We start from the raw sequence: 16,696 nt of genomic DNA on the forward strand, positions 1-16,696 counted from the left end.
ACAGGAACGGCTGTACCGATCTCTATAATATAACAGGAACGGCTGTACCGATCTCTATAATATAACAGAAACGGCTGTACTGTTCTCTATAATATAACAGGAACGGCTCTACTGTTCTCTATAATATAACAGGAACGGCTCTACTGTTCTCTATAATATAACAGGAACGGCTCTACTGTTCTCTATAATATAACAGGAACGGCTCTACTGTTCTCTATAATATAACAGGAACGGCTCTACTGTTATCTATATCTATAATATAACAGGAACGGCTCTACTGTTCCCTACAGAAATAAGAGGAGCAGCTGTACCGCTCTCTATAATATAACAGGAACGGCTGTACTGTTCTCTATAATATAACAGGAACGGCTGTACTGTTCTCTATAATATAACAGGAACGGCTCTACTGTTCTCTATAATATAACAGGAACCGCTCTACTGTTCTCTATAATATAACAGGAACGGCTGTACTGTTCTCTATAATATAACAGGCACGGCTCTACTGTTCTTTATAATATAACAGGCACGGCTCTACTGTTCTTTATAATATAACAGGAACCGCTCTACTGTTCTCTATAATATAACAGGAACGGCTGTACTGTTCTCTATAATATAACAGGAACGGCTGTACTGTTCTCTATAATATAACAGGAACGGCTGTACTGTTCTCTATAATATAACAGGAACGGCTGTACTGTTCTCTATAATATAACAGGAACGGCTGTACTGTTCTCTATAATATAACAGGAACGGCTCTACTGTTCTTTATAATATAACAGGAACGGCTTCACTGTTCTCTATAATATAACAGGAACGGCTGTACTGTTGTCTATAATATAACAGGCACGGCTCTACTGTTGTTTATAATATAACAGGAACGGCTGTACTGTTCTCTATAATATAACAGGCACGGCTCTACTGTTCTCTATAATATAACAGGCACGGCTCTACTGTTCTTTATAATATAACAGGAACGGCTCCACTGTTCTTTATAATATAACAGGAACGGCTCCACTGTTCTTTATAATATAACAGGAACGGCTATACTGTTCCTTACAAAAACAACAGAAACAGCTTCACCATAAAATAACGGAAACAGCTCTGCTACTCTCCTTAAAAAACTATTCTCTCTGTAGAATAATATCTACAACTTGACTGTTCCCGTAAAAGAACACGAACAATTGTTTATTCTCAATATTACACAGATCCAGTACCTCAACAAATTTCAACAACAAATAAAAAAAAACTTGGACCGACTCTACTTCAGAATTCATTAATACTTAAAACCATACAAATGTTATCAGAGCGGTCTCTACTGCTCTAAGATCCAAGTTATGTTAAACAAACTGTAGGTATCTAATGGAGACGACTCGCTCGTGTTTCAGAAAAAAAAAGCAACATTGTACTGCCTATCTTATAGAACCGAAAAACTATTTGCAAGTAAGTGTAATATGGTTAATGGGCCTATCTCTCATGCTTCTACTCGGGTTAGCTGTTATTAAATTACAAGTATTAACGCTACGTCCATGATCGTCATAAAGGAAAAACGTCCATCGTAGTCACAAGGGCGTGAAGGGTAAATCGTCGCAGCTTGCTATCATTTGTTTAACTTGTACAGTCGTTTCTACAAACTATGAATTCAGTTAAATATATTAAATGCGGCCACGTGTATATTTTAACCTGTCACAATGTTTTGAAGGGGAACTTCGAAGCATCATTTAATGCGAACCCATTAGTTTACTTTAAAAAATTAAGTAATTTATTTGGATACCAAAAAGCATGAACTTTGTTAACGTTACTCTCACACGTTGTTGTTTCATGAATTTATATTATATAAAGATGTTCATATCCCATTTTTTATTCGCTAATTAATCTTGTTAAATAATCACCCTCCTGTATGTTGATTCTAATGCGTTAGCGCAAGTAACTGTTTTTGAATTTCGCACAAAGCTCCTCAAGGGCTATCTGCGCTAGCCTTCCCTAATTTAGTAGTGTAAGACTAGAAGAGGGCAGCTAGTCATCACCATCCACCGCCAACTCTTGGGCCACTCTTTTACCTACGAATAGTGGGATTGACCTTCACATTATAACGCCCTCACGGCTGAAAGGGCGAGCATGTTTGGTGCGACTGCGATTCGAACTCGTGACTCTCAGATTACCAGTCGAACGTCTTAACCAACCTGGCCATGCCAGGCCTAGTGTAAGTAATATCGAACCTTTCCACTTCTCATACATCTTAAATTTTGCTGGTTAATTTAACCAGCAGTTCCAACAGAACCGTGTTCTTGGCCTCTTCACTTGAGGTCTTTTTATTTGTCCACTATAGTGCAATAAATTTCTGCACGCATTTACAATTATAAATATATACTTCGTAACATTCTGTTTCTTTGTTTTTTACCCCTTTATTTCGGATTGACAATAATCCTACACTCAATACAAACCTTTTCAGACTGATAATAACCTCATGCTCAATACAAACCTTTTGTTTCAGATTGGCAATAACCCTGCGCTCAATTAAAACTTTTTTATCAATCTGTTAAGTCTGATAAAACATTTTATAAAAAAATGTGGATAAGAAATACTTCATGTCGTCCTTTATAATTTGATAAGTGATGATAATTATACAGAACTTAATGACTGCTATACTCTATATTATAAATGGTCATTAACTAAATATTACCATTTCTTAAGTTCATTTAGAAACTTCTGAGTATATCTCATATTAAAGAAACTAAATTAGTTTCTTTCTCAAACGTGCTTCACTCAGAAAAAGACTGACTGAGACGGACCACGTATTAATATTAACTTCTTTAGCAGCAGGATAACCTATTAATCAACAACAACTGCATAATGTCACACCTCAGCTACTAACTGACGATTCTGATAGCGAATAGCAGAAAAACCAAAACTAGCGGCCGACAACAGTAATAATGAACGGTGTAAGAACCAAAACTACCGGCCGACAACAGTAATAATGAACGGTGTAAGAACCAAAACTACCGGCCGACAACAATAATAATGAACGGTGTAAGAACCAAAACTACCGGCCGACAACAGTAATAAAGAACGGTGTAAGAACCAAAACTACCGGCCGACAACACTAATAATGAACGGTGTAAGAACCAAAACTACCGGCCGACAACAGTAATAAAGAACGGTGTAAGAACCAAAACTACCGGCCGACAACAGTAATAATGAACGGTGTAAGAACCAAAACTACCGGCCGACAACAGTAATAATGAACGGTGTAAGAACCAAAACTACCGGCCGACAACAGTAATAAAGAACGGTGAAAGAACCAAAACTACCGGCCGACAACAGTAATAAAGAACGGTGGAAGAACGAAAACTACCGCCGACAACAGTAATAAAGAACGGTGGAAGAACGAAAACTACCGTAATAATGAACGGTGTAAGAACCAAAACTACCGGTAATAATGAACGGTGTAAGAACCAAAACTACCGGCCGACAACAGTAATAAAGAACGGTGTAAGAACCAAAACTACCGGCCGACAACAGTAATAAAGAACGGTGTAAGAACCAAAACTACCGGCCGACAACAGTAATAATGAACGGTGTAAGAACCAAAACTACCGGCCGACAACAGTAATAATGAACGGTGTAAGAACCAAAACTACCGGCCGACAACAGTAATAAAGAACGGTGAAAGAACCAAAACTACCGGCCGACAACAGTAATAAAGAACGGTGGAAGAACGAAAACTACCGGCCGACAACAGTAATAAAGAACGGTGGAAGAACCAAAACTACCGGCCGACAACAGTAATAATGAACGGTGGAAGAACCAAAACTACCGGCCGACAACAGTAATAATGAACGGTGTAAGAACCAAAACTACACTGAAACACCATCCAAATACACCTACCTAATTAATATGCGAATATCTACTCTTCATCACAGTGCTGTATCTTGTTAGCTAAAAGAACATATTCAAAAAGCCAAACGATGTTTATTTTGTTGTAGTTTCTAATGTCGCACACAATTCTGTGAAGTTAGAATAAGTGAAATTTCAAACAAGTTGGTTTCGAACTCTCGGCTCTGCTAACTAGGAAAAGCTTTATAACAATTGATTGATTGATTTAGTGTTTTATGGCACAAAGCAGCTAGGCTATCTGCGCCGCTTTATAACAAATTAAGCTACTACAAATGCATTACCACCTCACTGGTTACTATAGGCTAATTTGGAAGGATTCTGAAGCTATGGTGGGACAGACTCACGAGTCCTTTTTCTATAGTACTGAATATAGTATGTATAACACTATACATACCTTTTTAATGTCTTCTAGCGTGTGGATTTCTGGTGACAGGCCACCGTGAACACAAAGAAACTGTTGGTTCATAAGTGCTGCTAAAGGTAAACAATCAAATGCCGCCATGCTAGCATCGTAGACTCTCTCCGAATACTTGATTTTGCCTGTAAAAAACGCATACACGATAAACCTGCAAGTCATCAAACTTTAACGATTTATATTTGTTTAAAAAAACACACTAAGAGGTCAACTAAATGAGAGATCAGCGAGGTGTATATTGACATTGTTATCCAGTCAACAAAACACACACATACAAACGAACATTAGATTTCATGGACCTACGTGTTTCCGACATAAACATTAAACCCTAAAGCTATAGCTTCTTCTGGGGTAAACTGGGAATGGTAGTGAACAGAATAAGCTATATATATTAAAAGAAGTTGAGTGACGTCATGAAGTGCTTTTGTATATTTTTTTAATGTACTGTCGTTAACTCTATCTTATTTCTGTTGCAATACGGCTAAAAAAGAATGTGTTATGTAAAAAAAGGTGTTAGATATGTTTTGCTTTACGAATGGCCAAGAAAACTATACTCAATGTCCTGAAGACGAAAAGCGGAAGACTTTCGAAACGTCGTCCTCTACACTTGTGTCTCCACAACAGGCATTTGCCGTCCATTCTCCAAAGTTTCATCATGAATACTCTGCCTAAACGATCTATCAAAGTATACTCAGTATTTTTAATGTAAAATAATGAAAAAGAAATGTAAAGCAAATCAATTTACAAAGACAGGCATTGAAAAGTATCATAAATAAATAGTACGTATTATTAACACCAGGGATAAACGCTGAGAGTTCACACTACATGAAAAAAGTAATTCTTTAACATTACGCTCTTCTTTCCAGCCGTATTACACAAGAAATGAAATACAATTAACAACAGTATACTGAAAAATATATTCAAGAAAACTTTCTGGGAGCCAATAATACCTTTTTTTGACGTCACTAAACTCTAAATATACCCTCATCCACTATTTCCAGTTTGCACCTGAATAAGAAAGATTCGCCTTTCGAAAGGGCTCGGGTTATTGTTGTTTTTTTTATCGTTTTACACTACATCTTAAATATTTTTATTACATAATACAAACTATGAGGGATATTCTAATGTAAGCGAATTATTAAAACTCACAAATGTATGTACTGAGAGTTCAATGTGATTCATAAGAACGATGCTTCAGATCGCTTAATGTTTTTTAACATTACTCCCTCTATCGTTGATTTAGTTTAACGTTATCGCTAAGAAGACGTATTACGGCTTGACTTCACAATTCCCATAGTAACAAACTTTTTGAAGAAAATATTGATCAAACATCGCAGGAAACTTTCTTAGGCTTTCCATCGTACATGAGTTGACTTCCAAAACCATGTTCATGCAGGCTAAACGCATAAATTCCTTTGAGCTGCATCAGGACACTTGACATGGACTGTTGCGACGCTAGTTTCTTTGGTCATCTTCGTCATGAAACGAGCCCGTTCGGTTGAAAGTTTTATTTTTTGACCTGAGACTTCATCAACTTAAAATTTTGTTTATTATCTTGTGAACAATATCAGAAAAACTAACTCCAGCTTTGTCGTAATGCTTTATGGTGTTGTTTTGTTTTTTCGAGAGGAGAGGTTGTAAGAGTTTTATATCGTAACAAAAACAAGACTGTTGATTCAGATTGGTTTGCGTTGTTGTTTCGAAGCTCGTTAGTGATTTACAACGCTCTGCTGTGAGAGTTTTGGGATTCCCCGTAATCTGAAGGTCGCGGGTTTAAATCTCCGTCACACCAAACATGCTCGCCCTTTCAGCCATGGGGGCGTTATAATGTTACGGTCAATCTCACTATTCGTTGGTAAAAAAGTAGCCCAAGAGTTGACGGTGGGTGGTGATGACCAGCTGCCTTCCTTCTAGTCTTACGCTGCTAAATTAGGGACGGCTAGCGCAGATAGCCCTTGTGCAGTTTTGCGCAAAATTCAAAACAAACAAACCAATCCAATCCAATGGCAGACTGGCACAGATAGCAATGGACACCAAGCTGGTTTCAACTAGATCAACTCAAATATCTGTTTGATTTACTTAAAAAATAATTGTGAATTATTTTTTAACCTTAAAACTATGCAGATTCACAGAATTCTAACTACTCAGTCTTTAAGTGGTGCGTTTTAAATCCAGTCTAAATGTGCTCCATTCAGTGATTTTCTGCTACATTTAATGCGGAGTAGATAAATTCACTCACTTCTTATGTGGATTGTGCTGTAACGCATAAAGGTACGTTTTTTTAATAACAATAATCGTATAAAACTGAGGAAGAACCAATTAAGTCAGAACCCCTAGTAGTTTCTTGGTAGTTTTATATCATTAAAATTATTGTATTCCTCTCTGAACATTTAAAAATACAGCCTCTAAGATAGTTAAATCACATCTCATATTTAATACATCTCACTACCAATGGGAGGTTTTTCTTTCAAAAACTCTTAAAATATGTACACAATCTCCCTTTGTTTTCAAGATTTATTTTAAATAGGTCATAAAATCGGTTTTAGCCTACTTTAATGAACTATTTCAGAACACAACAAATTTACATTACGATAAACGTACTTAAAACGAGACAATTATATTATTGTTTTATGAATAAGTATTTAAACAAGTTATTCGTCCAATAATATGCCACTTCTACATTCTTAAAAGGTTTAACATATTCACCAGGTTTTAAAAACAAAAACTTATTTTAAACATGGTTTCATTTTACTGACAAGGAAAGTTATTAAAATACTAAAGATATGATAACTAGGAAGCTAAGTTATTTCCATTTATTTTATTACATTCGATATGGATTCGTTTATGTATTAAGACTTACATATATAGTTTTACTCAATCACAATATTGTGGTTATAAACGTTGTACAAAATAATTAAAAACTGTTAATTTAAGAAAGGAAATACGGATCATCAAAAATTAGACACAACTTCAATCGTTTTGCAAAGGTTATATTTTTAAACCTCCAACTAGAAAGAAATAAAAGTAAACAAATCCTTATTTTGATTACGCATCTACAATACTCATCAATTTTAATTGAGTCAAAATAAGGATTTGTAGCTTGAGAAAACAATGTAGACACAATATTTCTAGTCTGGTTTGATTTTTTAGTAGAGTCTCTAGTTGTAGGTTTGAAAATATAATCTTTGCATTTTGATTAAACTTGTTGTGAACGGTTTATTGAAGATCTCTTTTCCCCTTTTTAAATTAATAATTTTTATTATATTGTTTTTACGTTTCTTCTATTCATTTAAGCTACATATGTACAGATACATTCAGTTGAATGTTAACGTTTTTCAACAGTTTATTGCTGGACTGGCGTTTTTCCCATCCAACCGTTATTTACTGAACCAAGTGGTTCTGTGTCTGAGGTTTCGTGTTACGTACGAAAATCAGTTGATTGATTGACTGATTGATTGATTACAATTAAGCACAAAGCTACACAACGGGCCATCTGTGCTCTGCCCACCACGGGTATCAAAATCTGGTTTCTAACGGTACGAATCCGCAGACATCCCGCTGTGCCACTGGATGGGAGGTGTAAGTCAATAGAATAAATCACCCCTCACACACAAGAGCAGAGAAATCTACCATAGTAATCGTCTACTGTTTGAAAACTAATTGAAATAGTTACCGAAAAGCACGTAGAAACAAAGTGCACCAGCGAACCTGAGAAATGATAAATCCACAACGTGACAGTTTCAAATTAATGCGCTATAAGTTGCACAAGTTATTTTACAATTAATGTGCATTTAGTAAAACACCGAATTTTTTTTTTATTTTTCAATAGTGGAAAGTGAAAAACTAAGAAATTCTTTAGGGAGAAAAACGTAGGTGCTTGAAGTAATTTTAAAACTACTGTATGACATATTATTCAGTATTGAATTCATTACTATTGCTCAGGTTTTAGTAAAGCATTCGTAGCCGATTTTCCTGTAAAGATTTATAAAACTATCATCAGTAATAATACGGCTGGATACCCCTTGTTTACTCTAATAAAACAAAGCATTTCCGACCATTATAATAATGTTTAAATGGCATCGAAGAGCTTATGTTGGTATCGAAGAACTTGGGAAATTTTATAGGGTTGAAATTTTGATTTTCAAGAATCGACTTAAAAATAGCCCCAAAACCTTCGAAGGCGTTTCTTCACTTGCTGTGCATACATATTGGCGCAGTATACATGACCTTTTTTGTTTCTTCTTAATGGAAGCAACAATGATATGAAAAACAAATAGATGGATCTTGAATTTGACTAACAATCAGAAAATAAACCTCTTTTTTGTTATTATCAATATTTTAACAGCCTTAGCTATTAAAATGGAAGGTATTAAGTATTTTTTCAAGAACAACTCTGATTCTTGAGACGGTTTTTACCCATTTGTTCTAGTAGAGTTTTTGTTAAATTTCTGGTCGAACCCTATTATGATTCATGATAGAAATAGACAACGTATGAATATCGTAACACACCACATTTTCCAATAAGGAGGACACCGTCATATGGCGGAATTTAAAACATCTTTTGTTTGGTAAAAGCTCAGATGTATCCTCCAGACATAATATATACCCACAACGATATGACACTCTCAAAATATACATTATTCGCTGCAAACCAAATAGACAGGTTTGCTTGTTTTTTCAATTTTCGCGCAAAGCTACACGAGGGTTTGGTTTGAATTTCGCGCAAAGCTATACGAGGGCTATCTGCGCTAACAGTCCCTAATTTAACAGCGTAAGACTAGAGGGAAGGCAGCTAGTCATCACCACCTACTGCCAACTCTTGAGCTATTCTTTTACTGACGAATAGTGGGATTGGGCGTCACATTATAACGTCCCCACGGCTGAAAGAGCGAGGATGTTTGGCGTGATGCTGATTCGAACCCGCGACCCTCGGATTGCGAGTCAAGTGCCTTAACCACCTTGCCATCCTGGCCCCAAATAGATAGGTATCTACAATAACATGTCAGCACATTAACGAATGCAAAAAAAAAAAAAAAAAAACATATAAAGTGCCATTTGTTCTCTAAATCAGCTTTTCAACCATTGACTTGCCACATCCGCCTTGCAGATCTGTGGAATTTCACACCCCAAAAACTGGCAGAATATTCAAACATGAATCGTAATAGTTTTCCTTGTACCCCAACAGTTTAGGTCCATGATATCGAAAAGGTTGAGAAACGTTGCTCTGAATAATGCGGTCTCGATAATACACATAAACTCTGTTGGAACTTTTGCCAGCGATGAACACGATACTTTAAAGAATATATTGGTGTATGCTAAAATCGCAAAAAGTTTTTCTCAGCACACTTAACTGACCTGTGGGTATCCACTTTTGATATTCCGATAAAAAATCCATAGATACACACAGGTTTAATATAAATGATGAATATATCATGCACATACTTAAATATCTTTTCAACCCATCAGATGACGCTACATATCTTTGGTTTGTTTGTGCCCTCCGCTAGTACAGCGGTAAGTCCAGGGATTTACAACGTTGTTTGTTTTTTGAATTTCGCGCAAAGCTACACGAGGGCTGTCTGCGCTAGTCGTCCCTAATTTAGCAGTGTAAGACTAGAGGGAAGGGAGCTAGTCATTACCACCCACCACCAACTCTTCGGCAACTCTTTTACCAACGAACAGAGGGATTGATCGTAACATTATAACACCCCTACGGCTGAAATGGCGAACATGTTTGGTGTGACGGAGATTCGAACCCGCGACCCTCAGATTACGAGTCGAACGCCATAACCACCACGCTATGCCGAGCCTACATATCTATGGATAACCACGCGACAGTTTCTAAAGGTAAAGTATATATATAATGAAACAAGAGTAATAAAAATTTTAAGTATTCAGTATTGAGCCATGGTATTAAATTAATGTACAGCCAAACCACCAGGAAGTCAAAAGACCAACGGAAAGACGTTAATTTATCTTATTCAAATTTATCTTTTCACTTCAATCATCAAACAGAATCTCGAAGTGTAATTGCAAATAAATATTTAGTGCTTCTTGGAGTTGAAAGAATATTCAAATTACACTGAACATATACAATTAGTTTAGGTTTCTTCTATTATTCACAGTGTGTTCATTCTTTGATACACATAATAACCTAGATAAATAAGGTATGAACTTGAAAGAAGTTCTGAATAACCAACAGACAGTTCTTACGTGACTCCAATAAATAAAAGCTTGAATGAATGTCATAAAATTTAATATAACTAAGGTAGAATTTCTAAACTCGCGTTTTATATTATAGGTGGCGTTGGAGTTGAATATGTGAACAATTATTTATTCCATTTTAAATAGTAATAGTAGGGATCTACAAGGATTCTAAAAGAGGAAGAGGTCTCGTGCATCAGACCCTCCTGGATATTCAAAAATTAACATACCAAAATACCCACACAGAAGAAGCAAAGGATTCCAAATAATTCACGCACCGAAAAACAACTCTATTTAATTCCTAAGCGAAGAACCGACCAACCATTCAAAGCATTGGTTACGATATATAATGCGCATATATATCAATAATATACTAAAATGGTCGCTAACGTTTTCCAGTATTACAACTTAAAAATTTCTGAAACAACAACTATTTGTGTACGATCTGCCTATCTGATTACGTCAGAGAGGCTAGGCTCGGATTATCGCTACAAGCTTTCTTTAGCTTAATTGATTGGTCGCTGGGTATCTGCTTTTAATACATCGATAAAAATCCACACACATATATATATATATATTTATTTATTTATTTACTTACAGGTGTAATATGTAAACATACCATGCACATACTTAAATACCCTTTCGACCAAAAGATGACGCTACATATCGACAAATAGACATGCGACAGTTTCTAAATGTAAAGTGTGTGTGTGTAAAATGAAACAAGAAAGAGTATTAAAATTATCAATCTTTAAGATGATGTAGCGGCCTTGCTTTCAGAAACAATAAAACGAAAATTAAAACAACAATCACTCATTTGTAAAATTTAATCACTACTTTGGGAACTTTATTCACCCATCTATCGGCAAACGATGTTCAACGCTTTCAACATCGCATTTTATTACTTTCGAAATTGTTTGATTTCTTCCCCCCTTCATTCTTATTCTTAACAAAGACACAAAAGCGATCTACTAAATCAGTTTGTTTTGGAAGATATAAATCGTTTAAAGAAGTCCATTTGCTTCAGTTTTCCTGCAGTCCACTTCGTTTGGCTTTGGCAGTCAGGGTTTTATTAGGATACACACTCAACTATCTGCTGTTACTTTTTCAATTTCTTACAATATACTAAACTTGCCTTTGAAATAAGAGTTTCCTTAGGGTTCTCACTCTATGGTCTAAAATAATTGATTGTTTTTGGTGTTGTTTTTTTTTCTCTTTTACCGCAACATATTTTATTTGGCTTTGAAAATCAGGGTTTGCTTAGGGTTTCCACTCTATGGTCTAATCTATATTTCTTCAGTCTCTCCCACACAATACTTCAGTTGGCCTTGTAAATCAGAACGAATAGCCTAAGCATTCATATTCTACTTCTACTGGGTGCCGAAAGAATGAAATTATTGGCTTTTTAAAGAAAATGTGGCTAACTTTTCTTGTTATAATTAAATCTTACATTTTTCTGAGCATTTTGTACATGTTTGTGTGAAAACTGTGCAAGAAAAATTTTATTTAATGAACTACCATGATCCAAAGTCACTTTTACTATTGTGAAATTTGAAATGTTTAAAAGTACTAACAGCGACAGAAGAATTATAGTTCGTAATCCTTAAATTCCTATTTCTAATCTAGCTGTTTTTAAAGTTCCTTGGAATAACTGATGAATTAAAAAACAAGATTTTACTTGAAAAACAATACATCTAAGTTAGTTGACAACTAAAATTTAAAAACGTGTCACTCACATTCTGTTTTGAAGGTAAAGTATTCTGTTAAATGTCTACACTCGTGGTTTCCTCGTAATAAAAATAATGTATTTGGATAGCAGATTTTTAATGCCCACAGGTAAAGAACACACTGCAAGAGAAAGACATGATTAAAAACCAATGTTGTCACAGCTGCTAACACATACATATATAAATTTATAGCCTTCGCGTTAAAAACACACCATTCATGAAAACACCTTAGCTTTAACTCTCCCTTCCTATTTTTGCTTCATTAAGTCAAAAAAAGAAGCTTATATATGTTAAAAAATTCAAACAAACATATCCATAAAACATATGATAAAACCAAACCATATTATCACAAACCTTACATGCTTGCACTATACATTTTGCAAAACAAAAAAACATATCCATAAATTTATAAAAACATTGATGACAGTTTAATTATTAACAAATGATTTGAAATTTTATTACACAAACACATAAAGCTATATCTAGTAAGTTGGCATATCATAAACACGTCCCCTGTATCTAGCAAGTCGGCATATCACAAATACATCCACTGTATCTAGCAAGTCGGCATATCACAAATACATCCACTGTATCTAGCAAGTCGGCATATCACAAATACATCCACTGTATCTAGAAAGTCGGCATATCACAAATACATCCCCTGTATCTAGCAAGTCGGCATATCACAAACACATCCCCTGTATCTAGCAAGTCGACATATCACAAACACATCCCATGTATCTAGCAAGCCGGCATATCACAAACACATCCCCTGTATCTAGCAAGTCGGCATATCACAAACACATCCCCTGTATCTAGCAAGTCGGCATATCACAAACACATCCTCTGTATCTAGCAAGTCGACATATCACAAACACATCCCCTGTATCTAGCAAGTCGACATATCACAAACACATCCCCTGTATCTAGCAAGTCGGCATATCACAAACACATCTCCTGTATCTAGCAAGTCGGCATATCACAAACACATCTCCTGTATCTAGCAAGTCGGCATATCACAAACACATCCCCTGTATCTAGCAAGTCGGCATATCATAAACACATCCCCTGTACCTAGCAAGTCGGCATATCAGAAACACATCCCCTGTATCTAGCAAGTCGGCATATCATAAACACATCCCTGTATCTAGCAAGTCGGCATATCATAAACACATCCCCTGTATCTAGCAAGTCGGCATATCATAAACACATCCCCTGTATCTAGCAAGTCGGCATATCATAAACACATCCCCTGTATCTAGCAAGTCGGGCATGTCATAAACATCCCCTGTATCTAGCAAGTCGGGCATGTCATAAACATCCCCTGTATCTAGCAAGTCGGCATATCATAAACATCCCCTGTATCTAGCAAGTCGGCATATCATAAACATCCCCTGTATTTTTTTCCCCTCATTTACTTGCAAGGTTATAGGTGAAATCTTTACCACTTTGTAGGACTTAACTCAGAATTATGTAAGAGTTTTGATGTACATGTTGAAGGAAGACATGAGATGCTGTCAAGTACAGGGTGAGAACTGACAAGCTCAGCAACAAAAACGCTATCAGAGTTGGTATTCAGCTAATATGGTACTGAAATACGTTGACAAAAAAAACAGGTATTTTTTCCGAAATTAATTTTAGGTGAATGGTGTCAATGGAAACAAAATGACAGTTTTTCGTATTCTGTAACAAAAGGATGCTGTTGTATACATAGAAAGTTTTTGCAAACGCAAGTAATATTATAGACGAGTCATTTTCACATTTTTGACACCTCTATGACAATTTCCTAAAGGTTATTATTCAGTATGAATATTTTAAATTTTGAGAGTATTCTTTAAAAAAAAAAAAACAATTGAATTTCCTAAAAGTAAAGTGAAACATGAATTTCCTCAAAATTTACCATAAAAGGTGCAAAATCAACGATTTTTTAACTAGTTTTTAATAGAAAAACATCTCCACACTGCTTCACAACATATCAAAACATCCAAGCAATATTAGTTAAAGATTTCAAATACGTATGTCAAGGGTTAACAAAATAACGCATAAAAAATATGTATGAAGTATGGACTATATAAGAAGTGCTTTTATGCATATGGGTGTTTTATTCTCGATAAATCTTTAACGTATGAAATGAATTTCTCATCTTATGGGGGATACACCTGGATCACAAAAGTACCTCTGAATGACAATTTTACTATTATCATACTTGTCTTGGTATAATAGTTATTAGCTTTTATATTTAGGGTTACTAATAATATATACTATATTATTTTAAATTTAAGATCCACCCCCTTCAAAAAGTGACTTTTCAGGGAAAAAAATTGGATGATAATTAGAAAGGGGTAATATGTTTTAAAAGCGTTTATTAACACATCAAAAATTCAAAAATGTTTTTAAAATGAAATATAATAAAAATATATAAAATATAGAGGAAATTTAAAATTTTCATTGCAATAATGTTTCTTCCTGCTTTATTTAATCTGAATGTTACTTTGATGTTTCTTCTGAGTCACTGTTATATTCTGAAGTTGAAGCATCTTCATCGCTTGATGCACTACTGTACCAAAGAATGTCATCTTGCGTTTCATCTTCCGCGTTGGATCAACAAAATTTTAAAAACGATTTTTTTAATATCGTCCGACACTTCTTTCTAAGCTTTTGAAATCCACTCCACTATTATTGATGCTGATGTCCTTTTTATTCTGTCACTCGGTGTCAAAGCATAATTCTCTTCATTTAGCCAAGCATCATAATGCTTATGAATACGATATTTGAATAACTTGTTAATGGACACATCAAGAGGTTGTAACTGACCTGTCATTCTGCCAGGAATTATAACCACATTACTGTTTTTGTTCCTTAACCTACTTATGATTTTATCGGAGAGATGGCTACGAAATTCATCCATTGTAAGCACCAGACCAACGTTCCCATACCCATTCCAACCACTCTTCCATTAACTCTGATGTCATCCATGTATTTTTTTGTGCACGAATTATTACATCTTTGCAAACATTTACTTTTGGCAATGGTTTGCTGTTTAATATGACATACGGTGGTAATTTATTTCCATCAGCAGTTCCACATAGCATAACACTAACTCTTAAGTTTTCAGAACCAGTTATTTTGATTGTCACCTGTTTTTCTGCTTCGGAATTTACAGTGTAGTTGTGCGGCATGTAAAAAAATAAAAAAAAAAAATGCAGTTTCATCTGCGTTAACGATCTAGTTTAGGGAATATTGATTCCTTTGACGTACACTAGTAATGTTATGTTGATATTCAACAAGTTTTGTTTCAAAATCAGACGACAGTTTTTGACTAATTATTGTCCTTTGCCGTAATAATAAACTTTCTATTTTCATAAATTTCTCGCATGAGCAAAGACCAGCTTTGAAAGAAATACCACTACTTTCTACACATTCTTTTGCTCTTAATATTAAGACTTCTCTCGTTACAGGCAGTCCTTTATTTCGTAACTCTGTAAAATAAGTTAAAATGGCGGCTTCAATTTCAAGATGTCTTCCTTTTTTGGGGCCAGAAAATGACTTTGCACTTTTTTTGCAAGAAGAACTCTTGGTTTTCATACCACGCCAACGACGTACATTTCCCTCACTCACTGTATACTTTTTACCGACTGAACAATTCCCAATCGGTTCGGCGCACAAAGTAACTTTTCTTTTAAATTCGACATCGTATGTAAAACACTTTTCCATGGGTTGCAAACGTAACTAAAATAAAAAACAAAATAAAATAGCGTCTGAATAACAAGTAAGTCAAAGACTGAGAACGATGATAACCAACTACATCGCTAGAGGCCCTGGCATCGGTAAATTTAACTTTTTGTATGTGTTTTTTCGTCTTTTTAAGCTGTTTGTAAAATTATTTGTTTGTATTAATTTCTTCTAAAATGAATGTCTGTATATATAATATACACCGTATTACCTCAAATTTTAAGACGCACCTTTTTTTCACATTTTTTCCAATCTGAAACTTAGGGTGCGTCTTAAGTTGGAGGTATTATTTTTCACTCTTCGAAAGTCTCGAACAAAGATTTTCGAAGAGTGAAAAATAATACCTCCAATTTAAGACGCACCCTAAGTTTCAGATTGGAAAAAATGTGAAAAAGGTGCGTCTTAAAATATGAGGTAATACGGTGTATATTATATATACAGACATTCATTTTAGAAAAAATTAATACTGATAAAGTAAACAAAATCAAAAGGAAGGGCTGCATTAAAAACAGCAAATTCAAACCTCTAACTAATTATATTAGTTTGTTATAACCTACACACAAGCCAAAACAAAAAATATATTAAAAAATAAAAAACGCTGTTTCAGACAAAACGTTTTATATATATATATATATTTTTAAATATCTATCACTATAAAAAGTGAATAGAAAGTTTTGTTTTATGTAATTTATCAAAAGAACATTCAAAATTGTAGATTTCTTGA

General features: G+C 34.9%; 1 protein-coding gene across 1 annotated transcript in view; it reads right to left on the bottom strand.

Annotated features, from left to right (window-relative positions):
- LOC143229561 (serine/threonine-protein phosphatase 2B catalytic subunit 2-like) overlaps window positions 1–16,696 on the bottom strand; it is a 117,878-nt gene that overhangs the window by 26,835 nt on the left and 74,347 nt on the right. The window contains 2 exon segments of the mRNA XM_076462073.1: window positions 4,289–4,434; window positions 12,250–12,361. Of these exon segments, the coding sequence (XP_076318188.1) occupies window positions 4,289–4,434; window positions 12,250–12,361 (258 nt within the window).

Source organism: Tachypleus tridentatus, chromosome 10, assembly GCF_004210375.1.
Source record: "Tachypleus tridentatus isolate NWPU-2018 chromosome 10, ASM421037v1, whole genome shotgun sequence".
Classification (NCBI taxonomy): Eukaryota; Metazoa; Arthropoda; class Merostomata; order Xiphosura; family Limulidae; genus Tachypleus; species Tachypleus tridentatus.